The sequence below is a fragment of the Pelobates fuscus genome, chromosome 5 (genome assembly GCF_036172605.1).
Source record: "Pelobates fuscus isolate aPelFus1 chromosome 5, aPelFus1.pri, whole genome shotgun sequence".
Lineage (NCBI taxonomy): Eukaryota > Metazoa > Chordata > Amphibia > Anura > Pelobatidae > Pelobates > Pelobates fuscus.
The window spans coordinates 41,634,778-41,655,313 of NC_086321.1; the positions used below are offsets into that span (position 1 = coordinate 41,634,778).

At 43.4% G+C, this 20,536-nt stretch overlaps 1 protein-coding gene across 6 annotated transcripts in view; it reads right to left on the bottom strand.

The window, feature by feature from the left end:
• The window catches only part of ARHGEF28 (Rho guanine nucleotide exchange factor 28), a 239,388-nt gene that overhangs the window by 155,058 nt on the left and 63,794 nt on the right, over positions 1 to 20,536 (bottom strand). For 5 of the 6 annotated variants that reach the window (XM_063453739.1, XM_063453741.1, XM_063453740.1 and 2 more), the window contains 2 exons: positions 9,996 to 10,143; positions 7,542 to 7,835 (listed from right to left, as the gene is read on the bottom strand). In XM_063453739.1, coding sequence (XP_063309809.1) covers positions 7,542 to 7,835; positions 9,996 to 10,143 — 442 coding nt within the window. The remainder of the gene's footprint in view (positions 1 to 7,541; positions 7,836 to 9,995; positions 10,144 to 20,536) is intronic. The other variant, XM_063453742.1, reaches the window with a different exon arrangement.

Genomic DNA, 20,536 nt, shown 5'->3' on the forward strand with positions numbered 1-20,536 from the left:
GGAGACCTGTGCTGCGCTGGAAAAAAAGTCAGTTTTCAACCCTTTTTAATGGAGCAAGGGGGTGCCGATCAGGGTTAAAATGGGTTTTTAACACTATAGTGTCAGGAATGCATGCTTGTATTTCTGACACTATAGTGTTCCTTTAAAACAACACTACAAAATAAAAGAGCAAGCAGGTGAGACAATGAAGCTTTAATGCATATCACACCGTTTTCATGTTTAACAAATCAAGATACTCTCATAAGCAGACAGGACACACAGACAAAATCTCTGATTATGAATACAAATATTAAAGGAACACTATAGTCACCTAAATTACTTTAGCTAAATAAAGCAGTTTTAGTGCATAGATCATTCTCCTGCAATTTCCCTGCTCAATTCACTGTCATTTAGGAGTTAAATCACTTTGTTTCTGTTTATGCAGCCCTAGCCACACCTCCCCTGGCTATGATTGACAGAGCCTGCATGAAAAAAAAACTGGTTTCACTTTCAAACAGATGTCATTTACCTTAAATAATTGTATCTCAATCTCTAAATTGAACTTTAAACACATACAGGAGGCTCTTGCAGGGTCTAGAAAGCTATTAACATAGCAGGGGATAAGAAAATCTTAATTAAACAGAACTTGCAATAAAGAAATAGGGCTCTCTTTACAGGAAGTGTTTATGGAAGGCTGTGCAAGTCACATGCAGGGAGGTGTGACTAGGGTTCATAAACAAAGGGATTTAACTCCTAAATGGCAGAGGATTGAGCAGTGAGGCTGCAGGGGCATGTTCTATACACCAAAACTGCTTCAGTAAGCTAAAGTTATTCAGGTGACTATAGTGTCCCTTTAACAAAACGATTTATTTAAAGGGACTTTAAGACAATGGTCCCACTCAAAAGTTTAGTTTTGCAGTCTGAAAAAAGCAGTTAAAAACTATCCAATCAGTGTCCTATCCCTAGGAATGCTGGAAAAGTGCATTGAGCATGTCTGACAGTTTTACACATGTGCAGTTGAAAGATCTCGTCACCTTGCAACATCCTGACACGGAGTGAAAAGAGGAAGTTAGAGGAGTGTGATCACGCAGAGCAGACTCCAGTGTCAGGTTTCTCTCTACTGCTGTCGCACATTGATGTCTTGTTTCTGTAATTTGTGGACTGGTTTAAAACGGAGATGAAAAGGGTGAAGTGGTGGCCGAGAGGCGTGCCCAACAATGTAATGCGACCACGTTTATAATAAGTTCACTACAGACTTTTTAAAGTTTCCTTGCTTTCCTCCCTTTTGCTTTGTATAATCTGTATAAAAGCGTTTGCTTTCTGGTTCACAATAATAATTGTCAAGTGATGAATGTTCCTTTAAGACAACGTGAGATATATCTTTTCTCCACCATTCTCCAAACGGAAAACACAATTCTGTGTTGTCTTTTTCAATGGAACACGTGTTTGATATATGTTTCCAAAGTACGTGGGAAAATGCTTTTGAAGAAAGTTGTTTATGGGGCTGAACATTTTTTTTTTTCCTTCAATTAGACACATTCACGATGAAGACTGAATGCTTTCACCTTATCGGAGGCATCTGCCTGAAATTCATCCACATATGCAAATTCTAGTTATATTCACAGCATACAGCACACCTACAGCTACAGATTGTCGTTTAACCCCTTAATGACACATGACATGTCATGATTCCCTTTTATTCCAGAAGTTTGGTCCTTAAGGGGTTAAAGCAAGTCACGGAGGGACCTTTGCGCACAAAATCAAATACAACAGGTGTTAACTACCATGCAATGTGGAAGCACCTGTTCATTATACAAAGCATCATATACGGTAGTTTAGCTGCTCAAATCATGTAGCCAGCATTAAAGCTACTAAGCTGATCTGTTGCTCTGACAAAATGCAGATCACGATAAGATGGTCACACCAATGGTATCATGATCATGGACAAATTGAGCAAAAAATAAATAAAACCAGAAAGATAAATGAAACACGGCAGAAAGACGGAGACGGCTTATCTTGTGCACTACAAGAGCAGAGATTTAAGTCACCAATATCAAGGTGGAGTAACAGTTTCCTACATAATAAAAAAGTGCAGGGGAACAAAACTGATGCAAATGTGAATGTATCAATTTTTATAAATCATCCCTAATGTTTTCTAAAAAAGCTTCCAGAATGATACACAGTTTCTATGTTAAAATAGATTTTTGCAGAAAAAGGTTATTTGTATAAATACACATGGATGCTAGCAAAAGTTAGTTACAGTCACAACAGAGGCGTATCTAGAAACCACGGGGCCCCGTGCGAAAATTGCCCTGGGGGCCCCCCATACATCTACCTCCCACCCCATATGTCCCTGCCCCCCTTACACATCCCCACCACCCCACACATGCAGACAAACAGATACGCACACAGACACATACATGTAGACACATACATACAGACACACATACATACAGACACGCATAGATACACACGCACACGCACATGCACTCAGACACATACACACACAATTTATTCATATTTTTTAAATTTAAAAATGTCCACCCAGCCTCCCTACCTGGAGAACTGGCATGGATCTGTCCCTGGGGTTCAGTGGGGCTTCAGTGCTGCGGGCGGCTGTGTTCCTGGCAGAGAGGGCAAGGGAGCTGTGTTCTCCCTGCTCTGCTCCCACGTGCTGTGCGGGCTGTCTATTAATGCCGGGAGCCAAAATATAACGCCATATTCCGGCTCCCAGCATCAGCAAACAGCGTGCGAGGGAGCAGAGCAGGGAGATCACAGCTCCCTCGCCGTCTCTGCCGGGAACACAGCCGCCTGCCATGGGAGTTCATTAGTTGGCAGACCACCTCTTGGTCCCCCTCATGACAGGGGGAACACAGGGGGCCTGCACCCCAGTCTGACAGGAAGTGCTCACTTAGTGAGCACTTCCTGACAGACCGCTCTGCCATGCTACACACAGGCAGGAGGGGAGCAGCACAGCTCTCCCCTCCTGCCAGACACCCACGGACCTGGGCCGGTGCACCGGCCCAGAAGGTATGCAGGCAGCCCACGGTTGCAGGCTGAGTCCGGGCCCCCTGGAGTGAGGGGTCCAGTCACAGCAGCGACCCCTGCGACCGTGGTAGGCACGCCACTGAGTCACAATATGTAGATTGTTCATATTATTCATTCACATATCCCATTATTAAAGTTCTATCTTAGGGGCCAGGGGGTCATTTGTACCAGACTGGTATAGTCTAATAGTGGCTGACATTTATCTTATGCCTTACCTTACTCAAACTGTCTTCCAAGCAATGAGGCTAAAAACGTAAACTTTCAGTCGGCAACAAAGGCCTAAAGTCTGTCATGAGTCAAGGTCAGACAACTTTAGACACACAATACAAAAGTAAAACATCCTCACTATCTGAGTGGCGAGAGAGGAGCAAAGCGTCAGGGGCAGCGAGTCTGTCTGAACACAAAGGCTCCAATAATCTGAAGTGCGTGGTGCCTAGCATGTGCCTTTAACAATAAGTAAATCATGAAAACCTCAGAATAAGACAAGACCAATAAACATTTTTTTTAAATACTACAGTGGGAGGAAGTGAGTATGTGGGGTGGTTGAACTATTTTGCAGGGTCCCTGCTTTTTGTCTAAACAAAACTCTCTTCCCATGGCCTTAGACCAACCTACCTTTCCTGTATGTACACGTCCTGCAGTGGGAGAGATATTTTTCCAGCAGAATCTGTACTAAGCCGACAAAACGCAAAGTGGAAAGCTCTCTGCAAATGTTTCAAACACTGCAGATTACATCCATGTCCAACCAGGCCGGAGCTAAAGGTCATTAATCAAGTGTAGTTAAGAGAGGGGGGAAAATGGCCAGCAGACACATAATATACATGTGACATTGTGACTGCAGCTAAGGAGCAAATATATTGCATTTCAAATAAAGCTACACAACTTTGATTACTGCTACAAATTACTGCTGAGAGATTTAGCTGTTGGCGTTAAATTTTGCTGTAAATTTGTTTATTGTTTTCAACTTTAAATTTCTAGTTTTACTGTGGTGTTCAAATTATTTGGAAATTGGTCTATAAGAACATAAGCTGGGTAGACCATCATATTAATAGTATAAAATGCTTCGCTTGCAACTGTTAAATACACACATTTTAATTTGAGTTAAAGCTATGTAGATTGTTTTCCTAAGGATGTATGGAAATTCATATACGGGCCTCCCAACAGTCTCCATTTCGGCGAGACCGTCCCGGTTTCAGGGTCCTGTCCAGCTTCTGTGTCCTGGTGTCCTGCTGCCTGTCCTCAGACAGCAGGGTGGGAGAACATTATTAGACGCTACGCCATGAATGTTTATGCAATGTTCTACAGGCTGGGGGCCGACCAGACAGATCCACTTCTTTTCCGGACGGGGCTTTCATAATGGGTATAGGCAGTGGCACAAGTCACATTACTGGTCCGTCTCTGATGAAGTAGAGCTATTCTCTACGAAACGCGTTAGACAGCTAGAACAGCAAGAAGGAACATCCACACAAGTTCTATCCAGCCAGGGTACTTCTGCAGAATAACTCACCTGTCCCGGATCCCAGGCGCATTACTGACACCGCCGCGAGAGCAGTGCTGTTCCCCCGAAGTGAGGCTCGAGGTGGAACGCTCTGTGGAACGCACGCCGTCCTCACCGGCAACCAGGATCTGGGCAAGAGGATCACATACAGCATCCGGATCCATCCGTTCTTTTCAACAAGGTGGTCTTGCATTTTTTACCCATAATAGACTGGCAATAATATTGTGGATGTGCTATTAACTTTATTTTTGAATATTTGGATTTTTTTATATTTTTAATAAATATTACTTTTATACCTACAGTTGTCTTTAGCGATATATATTTATATTGCCTAATACAGAATAGTTTTATTATACTAAGCCTATTCACTCTAAGGAATCATTTGTTTAAATAGAAGATATTGGATACTTTGTGACACATTTTAACCATTTGGTTACTGTATCTTCTAAATAGATACCTATTCTTATTTTTCTCTATAACTAAGTATTGAAGTTACATTTTATCTCATTTTCTTTGTATACCTTCCCTATCCATCTGGGTCCCACATAACTGGGTCTAATTATATAATTAAATCAGACGATTAAGGGTTAATCCATATTAAGTATATCAAAGGAAGTCACATAACCTGCACTTTAGAACAATACTTTTCTCACTCTTCAGTTCAATTTAATTAATTTTATATTTATTTTATTTCACTCACACTACTAAGTAAGCTCCTGGATAAACGGTTACTATCTTGCATAGTAGCCACTATTTGTCTACATTACTGGTGAGGCCTAACCAACACATCTCAATCTTCATACCTCCGAATTTTGGAAGTAATGCATGTGCTCACAGCATAGTGTGTCTGACAGATAAAACACACACACACACACACGAGCATAAACAATCAAAAATTATACACACTACAGAAAATATAAAAAGATAAGATTGGAGAGAGATATATTGAGCGCCATTAGACAGAAATAACAAAGGACGAAATAAATAATATAACGAAAGTAGAAGATTCTTGTTGCCACTGAAGATCAGTAGTGGCTGGTGTTTTGTTTACAGGGGAAAAGATTCAAACATATACCCCAGGGAAACAGCCCAACTGAGGAACAGAAAAACACCCCATCACAGATTAAAAGAAGTGAGTCAATGGATCTACCAATGGAGTCAATGGAAGACCCTGCAGAAAGAAGCTTACAATCTATGGTAGGTGGATATATACCATTGTAAGGCCAATATAGCTGAATTGGAAAAATTCTCAAAGTCAGCTATGATTCTAATTCAGCTAGTTTAATCTAAAATGTGAAATTCACTTTGAATTCTCTTTGAGTCGCAGACAATTCTCCCTTTAGTAAATAACCCTACATGGGATAAAGCAGCACATTCCTATACAGAGTATCTTGCCATTTGTCATTCACGAATTCGATTTATCACTTCTTTTTATAGCAGTAATAAAATCGATAATCCTGAATAGATCCAGTGTTCTTCAGACATACCAGCCAGGATGATAGAATAGAGAGCCAACGTTATAAAAAAAAAAAGGCGCGTTAAAGGAGCAAGCATGTGTTGGAATACTGGGGAAATTAATTAAATGGCTCGCTAGATTTCCATTAACATAGAAAGAAAGAGTAAAACTTCATACAAGGCCAAATTCCACAGGCACTGATATGTAATGAGCCAAATCAAAACACTGGCCAGATTTGATGAATATGGTGGAAACTCATAACTATCCAAAACTTCCCTCCTGAACTGAGTGCCTGAGCGACGTCCAATGTCATTAAAGGGACACTCCAGGCACCCAGACCACTTTTGCTCATTGGAGTGGTCTGGGTGCCAACTCCCACTACTCCTAACCCTGCAAGTGTAATTATTGCAGTTTTTTTATAAACTGCAATAATTACCTTGCAGGGTTAACTCCACCTCTAGTGGCTGTCTACTAGACAGCCACTAGAGGTCAATTCCTGATTTATAGCAAGGATTTTGCTATATCTTTTTCAATGCTTTCCTACGGGGAGCGCTAATGCGCATGCGCAGCATATCCGCGCATGCGCATTAGGTCTCCTCGGCCGGTGGGCGGGATCAGTCTCGCCCACCGGCCGATGGAATCACAGGGAGGAGGGACATCGCCGCTGCCTCAGGTAAGTGACTGAAGTGGTTTTCACCCCTTCAGTAACTGGGGATTGGGGGGTGGGAGGGAGAGGGACCCTCCAGTGCCAGGAAAACGGATTGTTTTCCTGGCACTGGAGTTTTCCTTTAAAGGAGAATCTACCACTAAACTTGTATAGTTATAGCAGTTTAAAACTATATTGTGTTCAGTTGTCACACAGAGAAAATACATGTTGCAGCCTGCCTTATATGAATAGGGAGTCCTGCTCAGGCAGTCCCAGCCCACGCACCCCCACCCGCTTTAAAAAAAAAAATAAAAAAAATGGAGTATTTCATTAAGATAAAATCATTATGAAATGCTCACATTGACTGAGCTGTTATTACACTAAAGTAGAGTTGAAAGTCAAGAGACAGAAATGTTTACATTTTTCCTATAACACCTCTCTAGTGGTTGTCAAGCAGACAGCCACTGGAGGAACTTCCTTGTTAAGACCTTCGATTTTCGAAGGTCTTCACGTTCGACGTGTCATAGTTCGGAGAGTAGCAACATGCCTGCAAGCAAAACAGAAGTTTGTGAACTATTTTTTCTCATGATTATATTACAGCTGTACGAAGAATGTAATACCCAAAAGATCGGGAAAGTCTGGGTTAGCTATTTTATGTGGATTACACATCCTATGTTATCAGCCAACCTTCAGATCTCAACACTAACCAAAAGAGTCTACGGTGGCCTGGCATCATGGGAACAGTAGTCCTCAAATATCTCCAGGGCCATTGTCCATCAATCAGCATTAGAGCTTACAAGAGAATTTATTTAATAATAACACGTCTTCAGATACTTATAACCTTGTCGATAATAGAATGAGCTTTTTTGCAAGAAAAAAAAAAAGCAAGTAAACAGTTTTCAATCATTTCTTACCCGTTTCAAAATGAGATCCAAGTATATTCCAGGTAGGCGTTAACTCCTCATTTGCTAAACATAACATTGTATTTCGATCTAGCAATTGTAAATCCTTGACTGCCAATCCAAAGTGTTCGAGTATTGTTTCATGGCTAGTAGGAGTTAGCTTATCACAATGGCTTTTGAGATAGTGTGAAAGGTTGCATGCGGTATCCATCACATAGGTTAATGATGTACATGCCACAATCACTGATGAGTAGCCGTGCGTGTGCATGCAGACGGTCAAACTTAAAGATTCTACACAACTGTGGCCTAGAGTGGAAAAACAAAATAAAATATCAGCTTATCAATGGGCTAAAATAGTGTCATGTCTAGTTCAAAATGGCAAGCGGGGATGAGCTTAGATTTAAAAAATAAAATAAAAAAAATTCAATTTAAAGATTTCTTTTTGGAGTAATTCAGGAAAAAAATTGCAGTAAAAAAAAAAAAAAAAACACAAAAACTAATTTGTTGGTAGATGGTATGTTTGGAATTAGGTTTTCCAAACAGACAGATAGAAAAAGAAAAAGTGCCAAATGGAGCCGTAATAGTGAAATAAACTTGAACGGTCCGTATGCTAGACCTCTATTATTTTATATACTGAACATTAAAATACATGCATGGTGCTCTCTGAATGATTTTGCCCTTATCACAGGGTTTTAACGGGAAAGGGTCTGATTGTTGTTGGGGTCACAAAGACTGAAGCCAACGCAATCAAGTTACGCACACGCTTTATTTTTCCAATATATATATATATATATATATATATATATATATATATATATATATATATATATATATTCGTGCCTTGAGTCCTGGCCAAATGGAATTTATGAATAGAACTGGTGGTATTTAGTGACCAGTCATTATAAACAGTCTGAGTGATGGGCTATTAATATTGGCACATGAGAGGCACAACGAGTAAAAATAATTCTAGTCACCCAGTTGTGCAAATTTGTGCACAACAATGTCTTATTAAGGTTATACAAAATTGCAAACAAATGTATAGGCCAGGCATAGGCAACCTTCGGCACTGCAGATGTTTTGGACTACACCTCCCATGATGCTTTGCCAGCACTAAGAGCATTAAGGGGGATGTAGTGCCGAAGGTTGCCTATCCCTGGTATAGGCCATCATTTACCTTAAATTTGTTTCATTTAGCCCGAATGTTAAGGGAACAATAGCACTAGCCGTAACGCTAACTAAGATCTATTTATGAAAACTTTAGCCCATATGTGTGGATTCTTTTAAGTGTCTCTTCCAATGTTTTCTTTTTCTTTTGAAGGGTCATACAGCTAGATATTTATTTTCCTTTATTAATTTATTGGTTTCCTTCTGGTGCCACTATGGCAAGTTCCTCGACACTGGGAAAGATGTAAATATCGCTGCATAAAACAGGTGTGGCGGTTGGCAGATACCCATGCGTTGGCAATGCCCCATGCATCACTGTGATGTGGGAATAACAGAACAATGAACGCTGTGTTGGGCAAAAATAATGCCATGAAGGGTTTCTGGAGACATAACAAACCACAAGATTGAAGACTGAGCGGTTTAAAAAGGTCTCCAGAACCCAGGCATAGCATGCATTACCCAAAATACACTCCTGCTAATATTTTTATGATTTTTGTCAGTTCGGGTTAGTGTTAGTCTTAAGGCAGTACATGGGTTATAGTTAGGGTACAGTAGTGGATAATGATTTGTGTTGATGTAGCGGTTAATATTTAGCATAACATAGTGCAGGAGTTAATGTTTAGTGCAGTATGTTAGGGTGGTGTTGGGGTTAAAGAGAGGACTTTACTGTAAGTGTAGCACTGAGACATACATGTTGCCTTATATTAGGAGTAATTACTGCTCTGGGCAAAGCTGTTTTAGCTGCCAACACAAAAATGGCAGCAGGTGAAGCTCAGGAGTGCAACTCCTACTAGTCTCAAGCCAACAATCCCAGCTCTTCTTGAGATTAGAGGTCTCAGACTGCACAGAGGTGATCTGAGCATTGTTACAGAAAATAACTGCACAGAAGATGTCACACTCTGTGCAATAAGAGATTCTAAATCCTAATATGTCCAATGATGGGCAGTTCGTGTAATATATAGAAATATATTTATACTCAATAGGGCTTAAAATTTCAAGTCCTAAACTACGAAGACTAGTAGGACTTTAAAAGTTACTTGCCAGGGCAAGTCTGGAAGGTCCAGGAGTGAATTTCTACTGGCTAGTGAAGGGTGGTAATTTTAAGCCTTGTTCACATACATATGATTTGTTTAGCAAAATCTATGAAATGCAATTTCCTTGTCTTGAGAATGAGAATTTTTGTTGTAGAATGAAAGAATTTGGCCATACGTCATGGTTAACAGATGGATAACTGTGCAGTCTGCTTGTGAGACATCTTCTGCCAATTATTTGAGGGAAAGAAAAGTTAGCCTCGCTGCTTACCTGGAAAAATAGACCGTAACGTGTTAGGACTGACACGCTCTGCAAACATAACATGTCTGCGATTGGATCCATTGTAAACAAAATAAAATTCTGCGTCTTCTGGCAGATGGACATCTTCGCCAAAGTTTGCTAGCACAGTCATGTGACCCTACAAAACAAACAGAACGAGAAACGTGACTGTGTGAAAAAGCTTATCATCGTGTAGTTATTCTCCTTACGGTCTGACTCATTCACTTGGAAAATTAACTTAATTCAAAAAGATACAAGTTCTATTTAACTCACAAAAGAAAAACTAATCTCGCCATTGATTTCCCAACAATACATGATTCCAGAACTCATTGTGGGGGGAAAAACCTGACAGTTTATTTTATAGCTTACAGTGCAAGTTTCCCAAGAGCAACTCAGGTCATCCAGTGTTTTGGGATTAGGGCTGCCTTTGTCAAGTTAGCGTTCTCTTAATTTAGCCGTTATGCACTTAAACACTGTTAATGTACAATAGCCGGTGCCTCTGCGGTCTCAACCTTTTAATGCCAAGTGCAAAGCTTTTGAGTAGATGCAAGTTAAACAAAACCAATAATTGGTTTACATTTATTAGATAATATTTTACCAGAAGGAAAAAAAATGGCTGGGATTTAGCTCTGGAGCTAAACTCTACGATGACAGTGCAACTTTTAGTGGTGGAAGATGTACTGTTAACGCAATGTTTAGCAGCTACAACACATTTTGTTGGAGACCTGCCAGAGATCAAACAATAGGGAAAGTTCCCAGAAACTACATTTCAAGCGCACTCACAAAAGTTCACGAAAGCGTCACCTGCTGCGGCCTTGGCTCTTATCACTAAATTTCCCACAACAAATTGACGATCATGGAAACATATTTTAAAAAAATTATCTTTAGACAAATCACTCAGGATTTGAGAAGGCAGTTACACATTGGCAGGGCCGGCCTTAGGGGTGTGTGAGCTGTGCGGACGCACAGGGCGCCACGGAGCAGGGGGCGCCGTGCGGCCGACACAGCTCACACATGGCCGGCATTTAAAAAAAATAAATGTTAAAAAAAAAAAAAAAAAAAAGTGTGATGGGGCGGAGCTTACCGTGCCGCGGGGGCGGAGCTAAACTGACAGCCGGGGCGGAGCTAAAAGTGCCAGAAAACTGCTGCAGGGGAAGCAGGAAGGAGTCCCTGCTTCCCCAACAAACAGTCTCCAGGAGCTGCACTGCCTCCACAATGAACAGAGGTAACTATGAGTGATTGTCAGTGTGAGTGTGGCTGTCTGTGTGTATGTATGACTGTCTGCCTGCATGTGTGTGTGTGTGTGTGTGTGTGTAGGACTGTCTGCCTGTAAGGATGTGTGTGTAGGACTGTATGTGAGGCTGTGTGTGTGTGTAAAACTGTGTGTGGCTGTGTGTGTGTGGCTGTCTGCCTGTAACTGTGACTGTGTGTTACTGCCCATACCTGTGTGTTTCTGCCTGATCCTGTGTATGTGACTATTTGCCTGCGACTATGTGCATGTGGTGGATTTGACAGTGTATATGTATAACTGTGTGCATCTGACTGTGGGACTGTGTGAACATAACTCTGCAAAAATATACACCTGCATTCACACACAGGCCTAAATGCATGTTTTTATCTGAATTAAATAACCATCACACACAGCCAATAAACCCAGCACAAATATCACATACAACCAATACACGCATATCACACACTGTTAATACACCCATTACAAATATCACACATAGCCAACACATAGCATACATATCACACACAGTCATCACACCTATCACATACACAGACAACACAAAATTACATCATACATGGATGACGGGTGGGGGGAGGGAGACTGTAAAGATTTTTCACACAGGGCGCCTAAAGCCGGCCCTGCACATGGCATGTTTAATCAATCCAGGGCATCTCACTGGCATCTATTAGCACAAATACTACGGGTATTCCAATCATTTTATACAAACAGGTAAAGGTGATACCATTGGATTGCAGAACATGAACCAAAGATTGTACTGATGGTGATTTAAATTGCTACATATTTAACATACCTTTAAAATAAAGTGGACCATCACATGAAAACAAAAGTTAAGCCAAGTTAAAAGTGATTTTTTTCAAGGTCTTATATCCAGAGAAGTCACGGTTACCCCTTTATTATTATTATTTTATTATTTATATAGCTCCAACAAATTCTGTAGCGCTGTACAATGGGTGGACTAACAGATACATAATTGAAATCAGACCACTGGACGTACAGGAACAGAGGGGGTTGAGGGCCCTGCTCGATGAGCTTACATGCTAGAGGGAGTGGGGTATAGTGACACAAAGGGTTAAAGTAGGGGAATGAAATAGAGAAGGGTTTATTGAGTGCTTGGTAGGTCATTTTTGACAGTTTCAGGAAAGGCGTCATGGGGTGGGGGATGAGAAACTTGCTGACAGTTTAACGGATATGCTTTAATGAAGAAGTGAGTTTTCAAAGATTTTTTGAAGGAGTGGAGGCTGGGTGAAAGTCTGATTGAGGAGGGAAGGGAGTTCCACAGAATCGGTGTAGCCCTGGAGAAGGCTTGAAGGCGAGCATCAGAGGTGGGGATCCGGGCAGAGGATAGGCGTAGGTCTTGGGCTGAGCGCAGGGGCCTCGACGGGACATACTTGTGTATGAGGGAGGATAGGTATGTTGGAGCAGCATTATGTAGGGATTTGTAAGCAAGCGCCATAATTTTGCATTGGGCCCTATATCTAACTGGAAGCCAATGCAGTGACTGACAGAGCGTGGAGGAATGGGAGGTGCGACCGGACAGGAAAATCAGCCTTGCAGCCGCATTCATTATAGATTGCAGCGGTGCAAGCTGGGAACATGTAAGACCATGTGAGAAGGGGATTGCAATAGTCAAGGCGAGAGAGAACAACAGCATGAACCAGTACCTTAGCCGCGTCCGGCGTTAGATATGGGCGGATGCGCGCTATGTTCTTGAGTTGGAAGCGACAGGATTTGGCTATCTATTGGACATGGAGAGTAAAAGAGAGGTCAGAATAAAGAAGAACCCCTAGGCAGCGAGCTTGCGAGGTAGAAGTGATAGTAGCGCCATTGACTTGGATGGAGACAGACACAGGAGTAGCAGCACTTGAGGGAGGAAAAACTAGAAGTTCTTTAAAGGAACACTCAAAGGACGATAACCATAACAGCATGCTGTACTGGTAATGGTGCAAGGAGTGCCCCATTGTAAGGAGTCAAACTGGTTCAGATGCCACTCCCCATCTCTACTACTTCCTACAGAGAAGCTGGAGTCTCTCTATACGAGTTAAGCCTGACTGTGCAGGGTTTATTGGCTAAGAGCAATCAGGTGACTCTCTCAGCCAATAGGCTATGACTGTTATACAGGTTTTAGATAAGGAGAGATGCTCCTGCTTAGGTAGAAGTGGACACAAGGAGGGGCACCCATCATATCCCAGGTAAGATGTCCTGTTCTCAAATGGCTTGACTCCTTATAATGGAGGAACACAAGGGCACACCTGACATCATAACCACTCAATCAGGTGATTGAGATGAAATGGTCTGGGTGACGTTAGTGGTCATATTTAACTACACTGATGCTTGGGTAACTCTAGATTAGCTAGATACTAATGTTATTTACATTAGCAAACACATTGTTTTCCAATAGGTATCCATTAGATTAAATAAAAGAAAGCTTCTTAGTCAACTTTATCCAGTTCCAAGACTCCCTCGGTAGTGTTTACCTCTCCACCTACTACAATGTCATCGAGGAGGCATGGCTCAAGGAGGTGGAGATCTGATGCTCATGAGTGGCGAGCCCCACATGCATCCAATGCCTCGGAAGAAACCATTGATTCCAAGTATTACTCAATCAATGCAGCGGACGAACCTCCAGTGGCTTTCAGTATCACCGCACTATAGGTGGATTTAAACTTGCAATTTCAAAAAAAAAAAAACTTCTATGTTTTTCATTGCAGAGTTAATGGGACAGGGCCACTGCACCCAGATCATATCATTGAGATGAAGTGGTCTGGGTGACGTTAGTGGTCACATTTAACTACACCGACACATGGTAAACGCTAGGTTAGAGACTAACTGTATTTACATTAGCAAACAGATTTTTTTCCAATAGGTATTCATACATTAAAAAAAAAAAAAGGTATCCAAGGATATTTGTATTTATTAGTGTATCTTTTATTGTTTAATTCTTTATTTGTAAAATGCAGAAAAATGTGACAAAATGTAGAAATTGATTATCCAGCATTGGAAATGTAAAAAAAAAAAAAAAGCAGTTCGAGCCAGTGTTCATTGAACTTAAATACTTTGCAATCACATGTGAATTCCCATTGACACCATGCAGCCTAAACTATTCTGAGAGACAGTGTGTAGGTCGGTGATAGATTAGACAGACCTATTCCCGTCACTTGCCCACATTTACCAATAATAATATTTAGCATTTTCTAAAACTTTCACTTGGCTGTAGGCAGTACTTCTCACCAGCAATGTCAGTGCTAATGATTCCGCAGAAATCCTGCAGGTGTAAAGCTGACATAAAGTAATAGCCCAGTAATCACTGCCTGTATTATATATGGTATTACAGATAGTGCGACACCTTCAGGGCGAACAAAGTGCTGACAGGTGATCAATCACACACCGGCATCAAAGGCTCTGACACTAGAATGCAGCCTCTCCATCGAGTAATAGGCATGCTTTATTCTGGCACTTTTTATTAGAGGGTGGGGGGATATTATAAGCAGTATTTTCCGATTGTAAGAAAGGCGGGCAATGTTCGCACTAATTTAATAAAAGTAACAGTACTCCATAATGTTATACTCCCCCAAGGATAGAAGCACACCCTTCTGCTATTAACCGGTTTACAGATATTTTATCCAAGGCTGGGCATATGATAGTTTAGGTAGGAGGGTCTCCTACTACAACTCTCACAATGCTCTGCCGGCCTCAACTATAAAAACTAAATTATATAATAGGAGGTATAATATCTTGTAATGCCTTTTTTTTTTATTGGGCTAACAATTTTGGAATGACAAGCTTTCGGGTGATCCTCCCTTTCTCAAGTCTAAAGCGTTTCTATGCAGTGGTTATGGTGCGCCTTTAAAGGAACACCACAGTGTTAAGAATAAAATAAAACTGTATTACCAACACAATAGAGCCCCTGTAATTGTATCCATTATTTAACATTGGTATCATTGGACTAATGTATTCCAACACTATGTATGTGTATATTCATTTGCTTTGGTATGTAGGTCTATTCTTCTGAACCAGACAAATCACCTTAGCACAAGCTCTCACATTTGTGACCTGCAGACTATTAATAAATGTAAAACAAAAGAAACGAGAGATATAATCACTTCTGGATCCAATTCCCTTTTTACACTAAATGACCTGCTCCATTCTCCAGGCAGGTGCTGCACTTGGAATTGTTTCAGGACAATATATTTACTGGATGTCATCTCATTTGTAACGTTGTAAAACTGGTCTACACTTTATAAAAACATAATAGCAGCAATAGAAATACTTTGGTAAATTGTATAACCATCTGATAAAATATGTGAGCAGGTTTAAGGACTTTGAAGTCAGCCGGTACTGGTAATTTATGACACCATCAAAGCACGGCAATATCACTAAAATTCTGTTTATCAATAAACCTGATTCGGTGATCTCACATAGAGATTTCTTCTTTAGATTGCTATGGGACATTGAGGCCTACATTGCAATCGTTGTCAATCAATCAATAATGCTTTCTATGTTAGAACAGTATCATGTGATAGTTATCACGTCTACATCAGAAAACTTAATAATCTTAACATTAGATCTAAACTATGCTCTTAAGGTTAGTCGTGCAATGTCGTGCTTGATAGGTCAATATCACAACGTTGTCACCTTCAAGAGGTTGTTTTTTTTGGGGGGGGGGGGGGTTATTATTACTGCCACATCATGCCATGTTCTGTGGAGATGTCTGGCTTTGGCTTCTGGTATCCAGTACACTTTTTACAATTCTTGTTTAGTTTTTCTTGGTTTTCTATTCTATGTCTGGTTTTCTTTATGCTGGGTTTTTCTGGGTTCATTTCTGTAATCCGTCCCTGAAATTCCCAGTCTCCAGGTTTCCTTTAAATGTTTGTTTTATGTAGCCACACCCGTTTGTTTTCCATCATTCCTTTTGTTTCAGTGTCCTGCAGGCAGCTGCTCAAGCCCTCTGCCCTTTCTTGCAGGTAACTGCTATTGTGGTTTAGTATGGTTCTTTTAGCGAACATTAGGCAGTGTAGGACCTGCCGAATATGGGGTACATTGGCGTTGTGGCAGGCTTATGCAATGTATGATCATATAATGTAACTAAATCCCCATACTTTTCATATATAGTGCTTAGTTATGTCTCCTATTGTTTTGCCTATATCTTGTCTTGTTTTATTTTGTAATCCCAGTCCATGTTCAGTCCTGTCCTGTCCCTGTTTAGTTAAGGTTCCCTTATGTATTGTTTACATGTTCTGGGTTTAGCTTCCTATCCTTCTCTGGTTCTGGGTTCTACTAGTTCTGTCTTGTTTTCATGTTTGGTGACTATCCTAGCCTTGCCTTGTTTCTGTACTGGATACATTCTTGCTGCAGAGCCCCACTTTCCAGTTCCTGGGAGGTCTGCATATCAAGCTCCTAGCTCTTAGGATCCACAGTAGCTGTATCATGGTTCTGGTATGTGGCCGCACAAACGCTGGTGCTCAACACCGGAGGGCGTGTGGTTGCCCTGCACCAGGACCTGATAGTCCATTACCACGCTGAGACTCCCAACAACATCAGGCACTCAGGGGTCCCGGTCTTCGGACCGCCACACCGTGACAATTACACAACAGGTTAAAGGTTACAGATAGCCGAATGCATTGATAATGTAACTTGAAGACCAGGATTTAGTGAATTCATTATATTCCATAGGGGCAATGCAGTTTTCACAAATCCATTGTGGAAACCTATTGTTATCTTCATGATGTATAAATATAGTTAATGGTTTATCCATCAACCATTAATGAGTTGATAAATGTTGGATATCAGGTTGCCTACCTGCCAACATTATCCCACCTTCCAGGTAAGAGGTGGGCAGAGAAGAAAGAGACGTGCAGGGAGCTCACCTGTGAAAGGGTTTAGTGCATACCACATCTTTAGGAAGTAACGGCTAGGATGTGTCTTTATTAATTGTTTTATAACAATGTTTTTATTTCACGTCTTTATTTTTTTTTTCAATTCTTTATTTTCATTTTTCATCGTACTACAATAGGCTTGTGCAGCCTCAACAAGTTTAACAGGTAGTAGAATATGTGACATTTCATCCATCAGTATATGTTTGATATTGTATGAGAGTATGTGATGATCGCGATAACATTTTATATCACAGTGGATGCACATTCTGGCATAATAGAACCTGCCCTGTTTAACAGCTTGCTTTAGTCACGGGGCGTGCCAACAGAGAGATACCAGCTGTCAGTACGTTATTTGCGTTTGGCCTACTGGGTACCGACCCGTATTATTTGCTTATCGGTGGATATGTATGCTCTGTGCTTGGTTCGTCCCCTCTTGTATGTAAGGCTGCCAGCCTGGTTCTCCCCCTGAGGTTACTGTTGTCCGTGCGCCCCCCGTGCCTGCGTTTGTGCCAGGTATATTGGTCAAAGCTCTACCCAGGTAGAGATTTAGTAAAAGTGGAGAGAAGAAAGAGTCACGAAAGAAGGGTGGAAGGGAGGGGGAGGAGGGGGTGGGGGGGGGCGGGAGGTCCCTCTGGGTCACCTATGGGGCCCTGCCGTTACTCAATTGCTCAGGTTGGAGTTTTCCCAGGGTTCCCATATCTTGTAGAAGGATTTTAAGGTGCCCCGCACCCTGGCAGTCAGGTCGTCCATTAGGTGGACTTCTTTTATTCTCCTAATGACCCCTGTGAGGGGTGGTGTATCTGGCCGCAGCCAATCAGCTGCTACCGCCCTCCTGACCGCCAGGGTGATTTTATGCAATAACTTTTGTTCTTGCCTAGTCCAGCCTTCCAGGGACCTACTTAGGAGGAACAGCCAAGGGTCCAGGCTGGGAGATCTGCCAAAGACCTGAGTCAACAGTGTCTGTATCTGCTTCCAGAATACGGTCATCTGCGGGCAGTCCCACCACATGTGGATATACGCCCCTCCCAGCTAAGCCTGCCTGTTCCCTCCCCCCTCCGGGAGTCCCGTGCTCCCGCCTCCCCCCTCCCACCAGGGCTCTCTCCCGCTTGGAGGGAAGGAAATTTCTCACCCCCCTACCTGCTCCATCACGCAGCCACCGCCGGCTTCCCCCAACAAGTTGACATGCCTAAGGTTCTCGGGCCCTTCTGGGCGTGAGGGCGAGGCGCCCGCCCCAGGCGGAACAGAGTCCCGTCGGGGGCAAAGCGCGGCAACAAAAAGCCGGCCCGACCCCCAGGGGACGGGCGCCTCGCCCCCAGGCCCACCGCCACGAGCAGTAGCTGCAGCTGTGTAGACACCCTTCTTCCGGCGGTGGCTGGCATGGCCGCGGTTGTCCCTTCCTTCCCCACCTCCTCGCCCTCCCCCGTACCCGCTGTGGTGGTGGCCATCAGGTAGGTGCCGATAGCGTGCGCTGGGGTAGCCCCCGTCCCCCCAACTGGGGCCCCACAAACAACGGGCTCGGAGCCGGAGACCCTTATTTAAGGTGGAGCCCCCCAGGTCCCCGCCCTCGTGATTGTAGAGGATAGCGCCTCCCCCGTCTCTCATGGGGCTCTCCCTCCCGTCTCCCCCCTCCGCCAAAAATCTCCCACCCGATACCCTCCAGTGACTACCCCTGGTATATCTATGGGGCCCAGAGAGGACGACTCCTCTAACTCTCACTTGATGTCGTGGGGCTGCCCACCCACCCCCTCCCTCCTCCCTCTAGATCTGTGGGTGGGATCCTTGTATGCGTACCGCCCCCATGAATACCAGTTCCCGCTCTTTATGTGCCCGCCCGTGTTGGAGGGAGAAAATGGCGGGAAAAGTCATAAAAGTTAATGTCCCCTAAAAAGCATGCAAGACAAGTGTAGCTGTGGACTCAGTTGGTGGTCCCTCGGGTCTAGTTACTGAGCGGCTCAGTGCCCCCTTCCCCCACCCAAATAGAGTCCCCGGTTCCCCCCCCCTCTTGTCCCTCAGTAGGCTGAAGAATGTGTGCCTCCTAGCTATGTCACCCCGGCTCTCAGCCACTGTACTCTACCCGCTCCAGCCGTCAGCGCCTCCGAACTCCTGCCCCCTGCCATTCCGCCGGGAGGGGGACGAGGTCCTCGTTGGTCTCCGCTGGCGTCAGCAGCCGCGTCGGGGCTGGGATCTGCAGCCCATTCAGGAATTTTGCCGGGTCTCCTCCGGGTAGCAGCACATGGGGTCTCCCTCCGCGGAATGCCAGGAGCCTGAACGGGTGGCCCCAGGCATATCGCACGCCAGCTCCTCTCAGAGCCTCCGTGATGGGCCGCCATTCTCTGCGCCTCTGTAGCGTGCTGGGGGCCAGGTCCTGGAACAGCTGCAGGACAGACCCCTCTGATCGGAGCTCCACTTCCCTGCTTTTCCTCATCAGTGTCTCTTTGGTTCTGAAGTGGAGGAACCGGATAATGATGTCCCTGGAGGCGTTGGGTTCCTGCCTTCTAGCGCGGAGGGCTCTGTGCGCTCTTTCGATGCACCATTGATCTGCAGGCAGGTCAGGCAGTAGCGGTGTGAAGAGGGCGAGCAGTGTGGGCTCCAGGGGGCCTTCGCCCTCATTCTCGGGCAGGCCTCTCAGGCGGATGTTGTTCCTCCTGGAACGGTTCGCCATGTCCTCCATGGCGAGCTCCATGTCAGTTACACGGGCTTCCAGTCTTTGCACATGGGACACCACCGTATTATGAGCCCCTGTAGTGACTTCCAGGCGTTCTTCAAGTCTGGCGGTTCGCGTGCCCAGTGCTGTGATCTCGGCTTGCAGGACCGACGTGGACCTTTCAATCTCTCCAGCCAAGTAAGTCTGCCAGCTTTGCTAGGATTTGTGCCGTCTCTCCTTCTCTTGGGTTTGCGGTCAGCGGCCCGCGTGGTGAGGGCGAAGATGGCGTCGGGCCTGCTCCGGCGCCATGTTGTGTGTCGGCTACGCCGGCCCTCGGGACAGTCAGCATGTCCAAGACCGTCGTCCCCGAGTCTGGCCCTTTCTTGGGGTGTTTCTTTGAGCTACGTTTATCCATGGAAACGTGGAGCAGGTATTTGAAAAACTGCTATAGTAGGCTATTTTAAGCGCTTTGGGAACGGAGCTCTAGCTCGATGCGTCCAGCTCGTTCCCTGGTCAGGCCACGCCCCCTATTTCACGTCTTTAACATTAAATTTTGTATTTTTAGAAAGAAAAAAAACAACACACCATAGTATGCACTGCAAAATCATCATGTTTACTGCCTTTTTGTTTGTTTCTTTGTTTTCATTTTTATCTTAGAATGAAAATCTATTTGTAATTTAATAAAAGTGGCATGGTGTTTAATGGCAGGTTATTTTTTAAATTGCAATGATATAAAAATAAAAAAATTAAAAAATATATTGTA